At 32.7% G+C, this 15000-nt stretch overlaps 1 protein-coding gene across 8 annotated transcripts in view; it reads left to right on the forward strand.

Moving 5' to 3' along the window:
- The window catches only part of FOXP2 (forkhead box P2), a 592983-nt gene that overhangs the window by 531729 nt on the left and 46254 nt on the right, over window positions 1-15000 (forward strand). For all 8 annotated transcript variants that reach the window (XM_038004457.2, XM_073009292.1, XM_073009288.1 and 5 more), the window contains 2 exons: window positions 10191-10404; window positions 12132-12236. In XM_038004457.2, coding sequence (XP_037860385.1) covers window positions 10191-10404; window positions 12132-12236 — 319 coding nt within the window. The remainder of the gene's footprint in view (window positions 1-10190; window positions 10405-12131; window positions 12237-15000) is intronic.

Here is a 15000-nt window from a genome sequence, read left to right on the forward strand (position 1 = left end):
ATTTTTCTGAGTTATTCTAAAGAAAATTGGAATAAATCATAGCATCATTATATCAATGAATGTTCTGTTCACAGTTATTCTTCTTTAGAAAAATAAGTATAATTTAAAGACATGAAAAAGTAAGAAAGAAAAAAGAGTTTATAAAATTATTTCAATGTAAACATGGATTTCTTCAATAGAAACTATACTAAAACAAACAATATTTTTTTGTTTTCAGTAAAGTTCAAATGAAATTGGTATTTAGGTTATAACTATATAAGAATTTCCTCAACAGAAAAGCATGATCTACCACAATCTTATTTTATTAAATCAATTCAAGTAAACATTTGAAGAAATTTTAAAATAGGTGCTAATGGAAACACAATGTAACTTGTTTAAAACATATTGTGAAACCACATTATTTCAAAACAAGCAAAAAACATCTCTCTTAACAATGAAATTTATAATGATGTAATCATTCTAATAGTTTTCAAATAGAAATTACCTGAAATTAAAATTAAAATTTATTTTCATAGAATCCTTGTTTCTCCCTTTTCTTCTGTTTTTATCCTTGATAAGATATATGAGAGATAAAATGAGAAAATGGCAAACATTTAGGGAAAGGAAAGTAAATCTGAAGACATCTGTCTTTGAGCAGAAAATTTATATTTTAAAAAGGAAAAAAGATGAAATCACTAAACTATGTTTTCATTAATATAGGTTAAAAAAATCCATTTGAATAATTGTAGGGCCACAAATGTAGTTGGTTCACTGATCAAAGTTTCTGTTGCATCTTATTTTTTACGATTTAGATGATTAAGTGTGAAAAGTATCACTGTGGACGCTCATTGTATGTTGAATACACTAGCTACAGTAAAGGAACCTAACATTATGGTACTGTGCTGGAATCCCAAAACTAGAATGGGAAATTGTTGTACAGTCTAAGCCCTGAATCATTTCTTCCTTAGTTAGAGGTTAAGGTAAAAGTATTTTGAATATTTTTATTATCAGTTTCCAGTTCACTTTGCACCAGGTTTTTGGTTGGTTGATTGATTAGCCTTGAAAAATAGCCATATGAAAACTAAGTAGGATTAATGTGCAATGATGGACGATGTTCTCATTGTGTCTTTAAAACCGTGTCTTTTTTTTTTTTTTTTTTGAGGAGTCTCACTCTGTCACCCACATTAGAGTGCAGTGGCACCAACTCAGCTCACTGCAACCTCTGCCTCCTGGGTTCAAGCGATTCTCCTGCCTCAGCCTTCCGAGTAGCTGCAATTACAGGTGCCCACCACCATGCCTGGCGAATTTTCGTATTATTAGTTGAGACAGGGTTTCACCATGTTGACCAGGCTGATCTCGAACCCCTGACCTCAAGTGATCCGCCTGCCTCAGCCCCCCAAAGTGCTGGGATTACAGGCGTTAGCCACTGCGCCCGACCTAAAACTATGTCATATTTTATTTATCCCTATAATTTAGCACAACTTCTTCATGCTACTTTTAGAGTTACAGCTTCTTAAATTATATTAAAATATATGTATGTAACAATGAGAAATAAAATTATAAGAATTTTGGTAGAATAGCAGATTTATCTACATACCTCTCTAAAGTTTTGTTTATCATCTTAGTGTAAATTATTTTAAATATTAATCATTTAAGATAATCATTAATATTACTATAATTTTGGATTTTAGTTAGGCAAGTAAACTTCCATCTCCTAAGTATATGTTTGGTTTTATACAGACTGATGATAGGTATATACATAAGTATGGGTATATAGGTATATACATACATAAGTCAAATAGAAAGGATGGATTTATAGTTCCATCTTGAATAATATACTGATTATAAATCTATGTAATATAAAAATAACATAGTTTATATATTATCTGGTAATGAAATTTAGTGAAACATTTTAAAACCAGTATCATTGTCTATTGGTTAGGAAAGATGAAGTTAATTTTAAACATTAATATGTTTTTGACATCCGATAAATGTTTGTATACTGTAATGCACAATATATTCACACATTTACTGTGACTATATGGATAGGAATACATGTGGTGATGATTTTCTGTCACTCCAAGTTTTTACATATTTTTTAATTTATAAGAGTTACTTAAAAGACAAGATTTTCATTACCAATTTGAAAGACCAAACAGGGAATGCTAGATTCTAGCCAGGATTCTTCTGAATTAACGTATTATAGAACGAGAGAATCTGGGAATAAGAGTGGCTGAATAACAATTAAAAATGAAATGTATTGAAAAAAAATATAATAATGTTTTTAGGCTGAGTTAGAATTGTGCTGAAGATAGTCTTTGGGCTCAGTATTCAGCCAAAATTAGCTATTTGGCTTTGGCTTCATTCTATGCTTATGGAAGTCTAAGTAGCCAAATGCCTACTTCTGGCATCCTGGATTTACTGCTTAATCAATGATCCTCTGCTTGCATAGATTACTATTGTATGTAATTGTAGCAACAACACTAGCAATATGAACAATCCATGTCAGACAAAATTGTTACCATGTCAGTATTCCCTTTCAAATATCACAAAGTTTTCCATTTGTAACTTGGGTGAAAAAAAAAAAAACTTATTTGGTGCTTTGTGTGCTAAAATTTCATCAGTGAATTCAAGTTTAGATGTACATTTATCATTGCAGGTATAAAACCCTGCCAAGCTACCTGTGAATGCTGTTAATTTTATGTTTAAAAAACTAGTAAATACTCACATATATAGAAAAATATTGAGTGTGTTGAGTTAGTTTTTGAAAAAATATAAAAAAGATTCAGATTAAATTATATCATAACTCTATAATTATTGAAGAATTATTTTGTGAACTAGAATGTATAATGTTAACATGAATTTAATTCCATTTATCTCATAAATCTTTTTTTAAAGTTTTATTTGGCAATTCTTTACATCTTGAGAGGAAGACTCAAAAGCAATGTGTCAACTTTGCCACATTAAAATATGACTAGAAAAACGAAACATCATTGGTTTTGTAATAGAATATCAATCAAGCTTTTAAAATGCAAACTATAAAAAATGATAGTTCTAATTTTTGTTAATATCAGATGTATTCATATATCCCAGAAGTTCCGTCTTTGGTGAAGATAATTTCTCTTTGATCTCAGTTTCAGCTGAATGCCTACTTCTGCTAAATTTGGCATTTGGACAAAGTGTGTATTTAATTCACCTCTCAGACAGGCATTTTAAAGATGGACATTGTATCTGTAGGTGATAGTAGACCTCTTGTCAAATATAAATCAATAATATGTTGAGTTTGTCAAATTATAAATGAACACCCAGGTCTCTGAAGGATACTCCAGAAAGTGGAACTCTCTTCTGAAGAAGAGAGATAGGTATCCAGAGGTCACGGCTGGTAGGGAAGTCTACTTTTGTAATATATACCCTTTTCTGTGATTCAGTTTTTCTGGCCATGTGTGTATACTAGTTTTTAAGTTTCACATCATAAAATATAAAATTTAAGATGAAAACTGAAAAGTATATAGTAATATCTCAGTGATTCCAATTCAAATATTAAATATCAATTTGGCTTAACGGCATATATATGATACAAATGTTTCTACCAAAACTCACTTTTATTACTTTAAATTTTAAGTAACCTTAGAAAATAAGTAGAGTGTCACTAAATAAGTTCGTTAAAAATTAACGGTATACATACTTTGCATCATAATATATACAATTATTTGTTTAACATTTAAAAATCAATTACTGGACACAGAAAAAGAAACGACATTGAAAAAATCTTTTATTTTTTTGAGTGTGAAAAAGCTGCTAAGGAGATTTTTTTACTAATAAAAGTTGCTTTTTACTTATTTTAGTAATAAGTAAAAATCAACTTAGCATTTTCAAAGCTGTGTTGAAACTAGCATAGACATTTTTAAACTTTGTGTGCCTTAAGGACATATAATCTAGATATGAATTAATTTTAATTCTTAGCACAGTGCTTGGCAGCTTGTAGATACTCCACAAACTCTGAATGTGGGATTAAAGAATTATTATTAGGCCAAGTACGGTGGATCACATCTATAATCCCAGCAATTTGGGAGGCTGAGGCCTGAGGATCACTTTAGCCCAGGAGTTCAAGACAAGCCTGGGCAACACAATGAGACCCTGTCTTTACAAAAAATAAAATAATGAGCTGAGCATGATGACGTATGCCTGTGGTTGGTCACATCCCAGCTACTTGGGAAGCTCAGGAAGGAAGATCACTTCAGCCCGGGAGGTCAGGGCTACAGTGATCTGTGATCATGCCATTGCACTCCAGTCAGACCCTGTCATAAGAATTATTATTAAGTTGTATTATCTGTGGTATGATAGGCAATTTGATTAAGGAATTACCCTTTCATTTACTCAGCTCCTGTGGTAAAAACCTTTTAATGTTTGTGGTACTGGTGGTGAATAAGCACAAGCCCAAATTATTATCCAAAAGCAGAATAGGGATTCCCAATTTTTTGTGGCCATGGAATTTTAAAATTGAATAATTACAATACTTTTTGGCACTTCTAGTGTATATATCCTTGAAATAAGAGAAACCGAATAATCTTAAGATAAAAGTTGTCTATTAATCATAATAGTCTAGTCCACAGATTCCCAGAGTATGTTTGGCAGTACACGAGTGTTCTGGCCAAATTTTAAAACTCTTTAAAGTAATATTCTTTGAGCTTTCACTGACTGCAGGCACTCTTATAGACACTGGGGATATGGCAGTGAAGAAAACAGACAAAAATCCCTGCCATCGTAAAACATACACTTTAGTGTAGAAGGCAGACAATAAATAAGTTAAGTAAAATATATAGTTAAGTTAATAAATAAGTTGAGTAAAATATATTTCTCTTCATAGGAGAGAAATGAAGGCAAGAACAGGAAAAACCTAAGTAACAATAGGAAAATGGGGTGACCCTCAGAAGGAGTCCTGAGGAAAGGGTTAATGAGTAATGACCTGAAAATGAGAGGAAGCTCTGCAACAGAGTAGCTCTAGAGCAAGGCATGTAACTTTTCTTTGCCTTAGTGTGCCCATCTCTAACATAGGAATAATAAGAGCAATAGTAATGATAATAATGGTTTGGGGTATTAGATTAGATATCATATGTGAAGCACTTAGAAGAATGTCTGGCATATCAAAAGCACTATGTAAGTATCAGTTAAATAAAACAGAGACGAGGCCGGGCGCGGTGGCTCATGCCTGTAATCCCAGCACTTTGGGAGGCTGAGACGGGCGGATCACGAGGTCAGGAGATCGAGAACATCCCGGCTAACACAGTGAAACCCTGTCTCTACTAAAAATATAAAAAAATTAGCTGGGTGTGGTGGCGGGCGCCTGTAGTCCCAGCTACTCGGGAGGCTGAGGCAGGAGAATGGTGTGAACCCGGGAGGCGGAGCTTGCAGTGAGCTGAGATCAAGCCACTGCACTCCAGCCTGGGTGACAGAGCGAGACTCCGTCTCAAAAAAAAAAAAAAAAAAAAAAAAAAAACAGAGACGAAGAAGACTCTAAAGAGAACTGAGAACTGAGTTGGGGTTGAGGGAGGGGGCTGTATAAACAGGAGTTTAGTTTTGAACATGGAAAGTTTAAGAAACTGGATAAGGTTACGTGGGATTTTCAAATAGAAAGACTAGGGAGGGGTATGGGCTAGGGATCAGTTGGTGACTCCTAAATTTACACCGGGTATTTAAAACTTACACAAACTAGTGTAATTGTAAAGAGTTTCTTGGGTTTTTCTTCCTCAAATATAATTGGAAAACGCTGACTTCAAAATGAGATTCAAGTTTTCCTTGTTACTACACATCTCAGAACTATTTTACATAAATAATAAAGTCTCCAAGGTAGAGACCACGGACCTCTTAGATTAACAGCATTTATAAAACTACTGTTCCATAGAACACTGTTTTGGAAATACTGAACTTGTTATATCACTGCCTGAAAAATAACCTAGATTAATTATTGCAAACCATCAAGCCTTCAAAGCTCATGAAACTTTCAAAATTGTACAAAATCGATTGGCTAGTTGTTTCACATTTTCTAAGTAGTTTTGTATGCATATAAAAGAGCTGAGCAATTTTTAGGTTGAAAGCTTTGTCCCAAGAGCAAGGTAATAGTTTTCTTTTTAAAAATTTACCCCCAAAATTATCTGTGCATTGGAATCACCTCTGGAGCTTCAAAAACTACTAATGCCTGTGTTTCCCTTCTAACATTGTGGTTTTATTGGTGTGGGTTGTGGTAAGGTCTTAGAGATTTTAAAATATGCCCAGGTGATTCTAATATGCCAACATTTCAGGACCCGCTGCTGCTAAAATGAGTCTTTTTGACTTATTCTCTGCCTCTTATCTATTATATAATATTTTAAAACCATTTCTTCCTGTTTTTAATTAAGAAACATTATTTGGATTATTTGAACAGGTCATTTATTCATCTAATCTTTATTGAGGGCCTACTAACTGCCTAATATTTGTTACCTTATTGTAATAGCGTGGTGATATCACTAATTTTCAGTACAAATGAATAATATAGAAATCTACTTTTAGAAGGCAAGTAGATACTTACATAACTAAATTATTAATAAAATACCAAAACTGAATTACTAGTAACATCATTAGTTGGTATAATCTCTAAAACCATCTAAGCCTTTAACTGAGATGTAAAATGTTGTTAGCCACTCAATCTATGTTAGAAGTAACTAGTGCCATATATAATTCCTAGACATTAGTCTTGTATTGTAGCAATATTCATATGGAGTATGCCCTTCAAGAGTCACAAAACTTCCATGTGGGCACTAACATGTCTTCAAGAAATGTATGACTCTATTATAATCAATGAAATCCACAAATATTTATTGAGCACATGCCAGGCACTGTTCAAGGCAGTGGAGATATACTAGTAATACAAGAAATTCCTACTCTTATAAAACTTCAATTGTATTAGAGGGAGACTGGTGATAACAAGAGATAGACTAGATAGATAGATAGATAGATAGATAGATAGATAGATAGATAGATAAAATGGTTTCAGAAACTGATACATGATCTTAAAAAAAATAGGATGAGGAGTTAAGGAATGCTAGAAGGGACGGTGGGGAGGGGCAGGGGTTGATAATGTGGTTGGAAACTTAGAGGAGGTGAACTTTGAACCATCTAAGTGAAGGGAGGGAGGAAGCCAAGAATAGGTTGTAGGAACAGCCAGAGCAAAGGTTGGAAAGGGAGAAAATGTTTGATACATTTGAGAAGCAACAGAATGCTGGTATGACAGAATGAAATATGAAGAGAGAGCGGTAGATGAGATCAGAGAGACAGGCAAGAGCCAGATAATAAGTGCGGTGCCCCATAGGCCATAGTAAGGGTGTTTTTGTTGTTGTTTTCTTGTTTTGTTTTCCTCTAAGTATTCTCAAAAGCCTTTGGAGGCCTTGCCTGGGAAGCGACATGACCTAATTTACGTTTATAGAGAGAATGCTTGGCTGCTCCATGAAGAGTAAATTCATACATTCAAGGCAAGGTGATAGCAGGAAGACAGTGGGAAGGCTATAGCTGTGATGCAGGCAAGAGCTGACAATAGAGCAGAGAGGCAGCTGGTAAGATGGAGAAAGTTCTCATGCAAAAGACATGTTGATGCTGTCATGAAAAAGGATTTGCTGATAAAGTTTTCCTTTTGGGACACCTAACAAACACCAACCGATAATCAAAAAGTTACAGTCAGAAAAGTTGCAGAATTCTGGGTTAAAGCAATAATTATAGATCTTTATATAAAAAAGTTGTTTCCTATGTAACAGAGAAACCTTTCTTTATAAAGCCACTTTCATTTTTATGGAAAAAGATGGTTTGTAGTAACTTTGGAAACCCAAATTATCCTGTTTTTCCTTTAGGCTCAGGCCTTGTCTTAAAATCTCAAGGAGTCAGAATCACTGAAATGATAGCCTTCAGTAAAACTACCTGTGCGAAATTGTGATAGGCATAGCAATTTAAAGTTAATGCTGTGATGAATAATTTCACCAGAAGTTATGTTTGAAACAGTGAGAATTCTTCTGTTGCTATTGGCTACTTGCCAATACTTAGATATAGTGATATCTAGATCAGGGATTTTTCCATTTGCAGGGATTGGGGTGAGAGAGTTCATTCTTCTCACCATCATATTCTGTTGTCTTGCCCCATCTCCCCCACCTATTTAAACCTGCTTCACCCCACACATCTCTTACATCATTATAGTATCTAATGTAGACGTGTGTTAGGTTGGGAGAGGTAGTTTAAGTTGTACTTTCATCTTTATATTAGATGTTATAGATGCACATAGTCATTAAGAACATAGATTTTGGAGCTACAGAGCATTGAGTTTGAATTCTGCTCACTGAACATAAATTGAGTGATTTGGGGCAAAATATTTAATCTTTCTGAGCCTCTTTGTAAAATATAATGATTTCTAACCTCAAGCGAAGTTAACTAAGATTATAAATGTAATGCAGTTAGTAAAATGCCAGAATATAGTAAATAGTCTCTTCATTTTTCCCTGTACTTAATTATTCAGTAGTTTTAATATTTTCTTAATATAGTATTTTAAGAGCAAAGGTACTCAAGCCAGACTGCCTGGATTTAAATTACAACTTTACCATGTGGAAGCTGGGTGATCTTGGACATATTTTTGAACTTCTCTCTTAGTTTGTTTCCTTTTCCATGAATTGTTTAAACTAATAATACTAACTCTATTAGTTAGTACTGAGGATTAAAAAGCACAAGGTATATAAAAAATATATTAAGACACAGGACTATTTTTTAAGTCAAATACTATAAGCAATAGTCTCTCAATACTTTATTTCAAATTTATAGTTAAAAACTAAAGGATTGGCTGGGTGCGGTAGCTCACGCCTGTAATCCCAGCACTTTGGGAGGCCGAGACGGGCGGATCACGAGGTCAGGAGATCAAGACCATCCTGGCTAACATGGTGAAACCCTGTCTCTACTGAAAATACAAAAAATTAGCAGGGCGAGGTGGCGGGCTCCTGTAGTCCCAGCTACTCGGGAGGCTGAGGCAGGAGAATGACATGAACCCGGGAGGCAGAGCTTGCAGTGAGTGGAGATTGTGCCAGTGCACTCCAGCCTGGGCGACAGAGAGAGACTCCGTCTCAAAAAAAAAAAAAAACTAAAGGATTATATCTAGCTTTTCTATTTTTATTGTATAATTCAAGTAAATTTGCATAATCTGAACCAGGGAATTGTTTACAATGAGTAGTTGATTTACTCTATCAGTCATAAATGAAGAAGTTTAGATATTATCTTCTTAATTGATCCCGTTAAGTAAGCATATTGGTTTCTTTAAGACACCAAAATTAAATTTAATTATTTAGTTCACCCCTCTGAGAAATATCAAAATGACCAGATAATTGTGAAGTCTCCTATTTTTTTGAGTTGAGTGTTCACCGTTTTTCCTGGCATTTTTTTCCCCTTTTTTTTTTCTTTACTTTCTTTTGATATTATTTTGAAATCTATTTCTCTTTCAGTTCCTGACTGATTTAAAAAAAAAAAAAAAAAAAAACCTTAGTACTAGCAATAAGTAAAAGCTACTCTTAAAAGTTGAATAGTTCAATTTTTATTTTTATTTATTTATTTATTCTTTTTTTTTTTTTTTTTTTTTTGACACAGGGTCTCACTGTCACCCAGGCTGGAGTGCAGTGGTACAATCTTAGCTCACTGCAACTTCTGCCTCCCGGGTTCAAGCATTTCTCCTGCCTCAACCCCCCCAGTAGCTGGGATTACAGGTGTGCGCCACCACACCTGGCTAATTTTTGTATTTTTTTGCTAGAGACAGGGTTTCACTATGTTGGCCAGGCTAGTCTTGAACTCCTGGCCTCAAGTGATTCGCCCACCTCGGGCTCCCAGAGTGCTGAGATTACAGGCGTGTGCCACTATGCCTGGCCCTAGTTCAGTTTTTAAATGGAGCATGCAGAGATTTTTTAGTGCTTGATAATATTCTCAATTATTTCATATGGCAGTATTCCCCATACTGTTCCCAAATTGGTACTCTTTCGAAAATAAATGATTTTTTTCTAGACAAAAGCTTTGGTGCTGATAGTGTAAAAGTGATTTTTTGTTGCATATTAATTTATGCAGGTAATATCACTGTTGTTGGTATTAATCTATTAATAACACAAAGCTCATTATATAAACTTTACCTTGTTATGTTAAAGAAGCTTTCTTTCATTTTATAGCTGGCTTAAGTCCTGCTGAGATTCAGCAGTTATGGAAAGAAGTGACTGGAGTTCACAGTATGGAAGACAATGGCATTAAACATGGAGGGCTAGACCTCACTACTAACAATTCCTCCTCGACTACCTCCTCCACCACTTCCAAAGCATCACCACCAATAACTCATCATTCCATAGTGAATGGACAGTCTTCAGTTCTAAATGCAAGACGAGACAGGTAAATCTCATGAGCTTTATTCTATATTTGTCTATCATCAAATTTTATTTTCACCATTGAGACAATGGAAAAGAACAATTTGCACTTGAAACAAGGACAAAATGTATAGAACAACAGGTTAGAAATCTTTAGATTATTTATCTTATTATAGTCTTTATATTACAGAAAAGCAGTTCAAATACCGAAAGTTTGATGGATATAGTTGGGGAGTTTGCCTGAAGACATTTATTTTTTCATGAGTGCATGTGGAATGATTGTATCAATATATTTTTATGACTAAGATGTTATGATTAACCTGATTGCTGAGAACATTTTTCCAGCTAAAAATCAGTTCTTTAATTTCAAATAATTAAAGATGCATGGATATCTCTCATATGTTTCAAACATATGAATTAGAAATCAGAGAACAGATAAATATATAGACACAAGCGTACTAAGCTAGATGGTGGAAATTCTGGTTTGCCTTTTTAATTGTGGCATGATGAAATATCTAAACACATAAAGATAAACTTGTGTTGGTGATTTTATGATTAAATTCAACTAAAATTTCAAAGAAAAAATATTTTATTTCAGTTATTAATATTAAATGTGTTATGTTAGATAATTTTTTACTTACTGTTTTATTTTAGTTGTATAAAAATTGCATTTGGAAAAGGAGCATTCATGTACATTTGTCCTTTAGTTCCATTTATTTAGGCATAGTGCTCTCTAATCAAGTCCTTTAAAGTAATTTGCATATAGTTCATAAGCTAAAATGTTGCTCAGTGTGAAAAATCTGTTTTTAAAAGATGGAATGTAAATGTATAATTCTTAACATAATGGCTTAGGCTTATATATAAAGCTCCAAACTTCATATGTAAGTGTAGTGGATTGATAGTGTTCTGTTATGCAATATGAATATCTGCTTTGCCTTAACAAATTCTTTGTCATAAACAAATGTTTTTCAAATAAACATATATTGAATTATACTACCATTTAAAATAAAATTCTATAATTCAGTGATGTTTCTGGCCTTCATTTGAGTATCAAGGAAAATTTTTCTTGTTTGTTTTTATTAGTATAAAGTGGTATGCTCCTGAATGCTTTCATGCTGTTGTTTTAATTGAGATTAATTTGATGATTATGCATTCCAAAAGTTGGTTGATTTCTCTGGGTTCTCTCTATCTAATATTCACTTATCAAAAGTCTTCAATAAGTATATAAAGATATAGCTAATGAATACTGTTCCAAAGTAGATTTTCTAAATCAAGTGTAACTAGTAGAAATATATGTGGTTTATACATAAATGTTAAACAATTTAAATAATCCTAGAGGTCCATATCTTCTTTAAAAAGAGCACTTCAAAATCTTATAATGACTGTCCTATTATTTTCTTAAAAATGAAGGGTTTTTTTTCACTTGACCACATATGAATATATATTTTTTATTTAGAGATAAAATGTTACATTAAGGTCATATGGCAGGATTAGCATATGATATTATACAGTCCTCTTAGTTTTTCATCCTTTATTAACAGTCATCTTTGGCTCTATTTCTCCTCTAATTGGAACATCATCTAGCCTTGGCAGTTGAACTATTCAATAGAACGATTAAATTTTTCTGACTGCTCTGAGCTGAATTGACCTGTTTTGACCTGTTTGTCACTGATCGTAACCTGACAGGCGCTAGCAGCCTGCAACGATTATAGCTTTTTGAGATGAATCTGACGTCGTGTTCTTTTGCTACAGCTCGTCACATGAGGAGACTGGGGCCTCTCACACTCTCTATGGCCATGGAGTTTGCAAATGGCCAGGCTGTGAAAGCATTTGTGAAGATTTTGGACAGTTTTTAAAGTAGGTTTTTTACTTTTTTTTTTTTTTTGGCGTGGGGTGCTGGATTATATGGGAGTTTTAGGCACATTGTAAATAAACAAAAGATGAAGGAGAAAAGTAAAAGTCCATTATAAGACACACTATAAGATTTTTGTGGGTTCCAACAAGTGGATTTAGCAAGGTCTGGCTAAATCTTTTCATTAAGGTATTTTACAGATTATTTAGTAAAGGTTTTTGAATGAATGAAAAATATTAGCCTACAATAATATGTGATTAATCATTGGAGAACTTTGTAACAGAACTGTTTGTAAAATAGAATTCTCTTAAGTTTTAAGTTTCTAATTAATATTATGTGAGTCATCATAATATATATATATTTCAGTAAACATATTTTGAAGGCTTGTTTTTTAATTACAGGCTTTACATATTTTTTAAAATAGTATTTAGTATATACATTTAACTACAAGAATTAAAACTGAAAGTTTATACTGGCTAAACTTTAAAGAAATAACTACATTTCATTTACATTGTTACTTTTTGCCCTTAGAAACATCAAGAAACACACATGGCTATATCTTTGTATAACAGATTACATGGCTTCTCTAGCTTAAAACCAACACTTTGTGTATTCTTAATTTGTAATAGAGTATTTTATTTAAAAAAAAAATCTTAAGGAGTTCTTTTTCAAGTGAAAAGATTCATCTTTCATGAAATGTTTTCCTTACACAATTCTGGTATACAAGAGATCTAAACAGAGAGCTACAGATAGGCTTATGGAGATGAGTAACTTCACAGGCTGAGACTCTTATGTTGTCATGGTGCAGCTAACAGGGTGAGTGAACTGTTTCATGCTTCATCAACAATTAAGTTAATTAGCTCATTTGAAATTGCACTGCTTTGTTGCCAGGATGTTGGCAGAAACATCAAAAAGATGTGTTTACAAATGGAAGACTGACTACAGGGTATAGAGCAAAAGCACCTTAACAACCAGGCACAAGTACTTGGCATCACAATAACTTTTTAAATGAATTACAGTAAGACTTCCACAAAGATTTTTTTAACCTTTTATCATTTCTAATTAATTAAGAAAAAATTTGCTTCATATACCACTATGGCTCTTTGTAAATGGCCTTAAATGAAAATTTACACTTTTCTTTTATCAAAACAGTTGTGAGCTGCCGTTTATTTGGGTATGAAACTGATTATAAGCAAAGAGACCATTAAAAAATGTTAGGTAACTTTGCTGAAGTTTTCTTCTCTAAAATAATAATAATAATAATAAAGTTAAAGCAAAGAAAGAACATAGAGATGTTGTTTTAACAGATGATTTTCCATTTCCTCATGTGAGTACATTTGTCCTTATCAATATATTATTCCTTGTCATTGAAATTAGGTAAAGGGCTATTGTTACTGTTTTTTTTAAGAATGGTAAATTGTGCCATAGGACTAACCCAGTCACCATGCATTATATTGCTCCAAATTGTTCTTTCTGACAAAATTCAAAATAAATCTTTAGGGAAAAAATAGTACTTTCCTTCAGTATGATTTTGTTTATAGCAAATTGAAAGGAGCATTTAATTTTTCTCAAATATTTATGTGTTTATTACTAACAATCAGATGAATATGTACCCTCATTTTACCTTAGTCTTCTTTCATATTCATGCCAGTGTTAAAAAAAAAAAAAAAAAAAAAACCAAAAACAAAGAAATTACAATTAAAAAAGCATTTCCTTTCAATTAAATACCAACTTTGGTTCCAAAGACTGACCATTTTTCCAACCCATTAACTTTATAGGGATGACAGAACTAATGACAGGAGGTTTTAAGGCCTTTTTTAGTCCATTTTTTGTTTTCATATGCTTTAGATTCACTAAGTCAAAGATCTGTGATAAATTCTGTTAATAGAGCTAATGTAAGTATACTGAACCGAAGTGAAATATCGATTAAATATACTTTCCATAGAGGCATTGTCTTCTTTAAAATGTGTTAGAAATTTGAAAAGAAAGAAAATAATATCACTAAATGAATTAACTTCAGTTATTCAAAAAAAGTTTACTTAGCATCTGTGTGGGAAGTGAAAATGAAGAAGGAAAGCATCACCAGTTACACAGATTTTCTCAGATGACTTTGTTTTCCTTTGTAATAATGGAGAAAACTGAGGATTTGAAGAGGCAAATGATAGGTAAATTAAAGCGCTGTGAAAGGTTTTTAGTTCTCATTTTCTTGTGTATCTGTTCTCCCAAAATTTTGTATCCAGTGTTTATTATAAAAGTTTTTTAGGAAAATATAATTGTGACATTTTTAGTTCTAGTATGCACTAGAAATAAATTTTACAGCTTCAGCTTTAATTTGATATCAGATAGCGTATCCTTTTGTTTGAAATGAAAGGAAAACATTCACTTTTACTATTTAGCTGACATATATCAAATGAAAAAGAAAGATAGAAAATATATTGAGTCCCCAATCCTTTTTTTCATATTACATCTCAAAACAAACTAGTGGAATCCCTGTATGTTTATCTTGCACCAAATGAAAAGCCATTATAAAGGACAGTTGCTTATGTATAACACATATATATGTACCTGTATATTATATATATTTATGTATTTTATATATTTATGTGTTATATATTCTTATTCTTATATATTCTTTAATTTTTATGTATTCTTTAATTGAGGCACTCTTTTCAATTGGATAAAAAAAATTCAGACTAAGTTAGAAGTAGTTATTTGTAACAGCAAGATGAAAGCAGAAAATACAAAATGATGAAGGAAATCCAGGGTAAA

This window comes from Chlorocebus sabaeus, chromosome 21 (assembly GCF_047675955.1).
Source record: "Chlorocebus sabaeus isolate Y175 chromosome 21, mChlSab1.0.hap1, whole genome shotgun sequence".
NCBI classification, from domain to species: domain Eukaryota; kingdom Metazoa; phylum Chordata; class Mammalia; order Primates; family Cercopithecidae; genus Chlorocebus; species Chlorocebus sabaeus.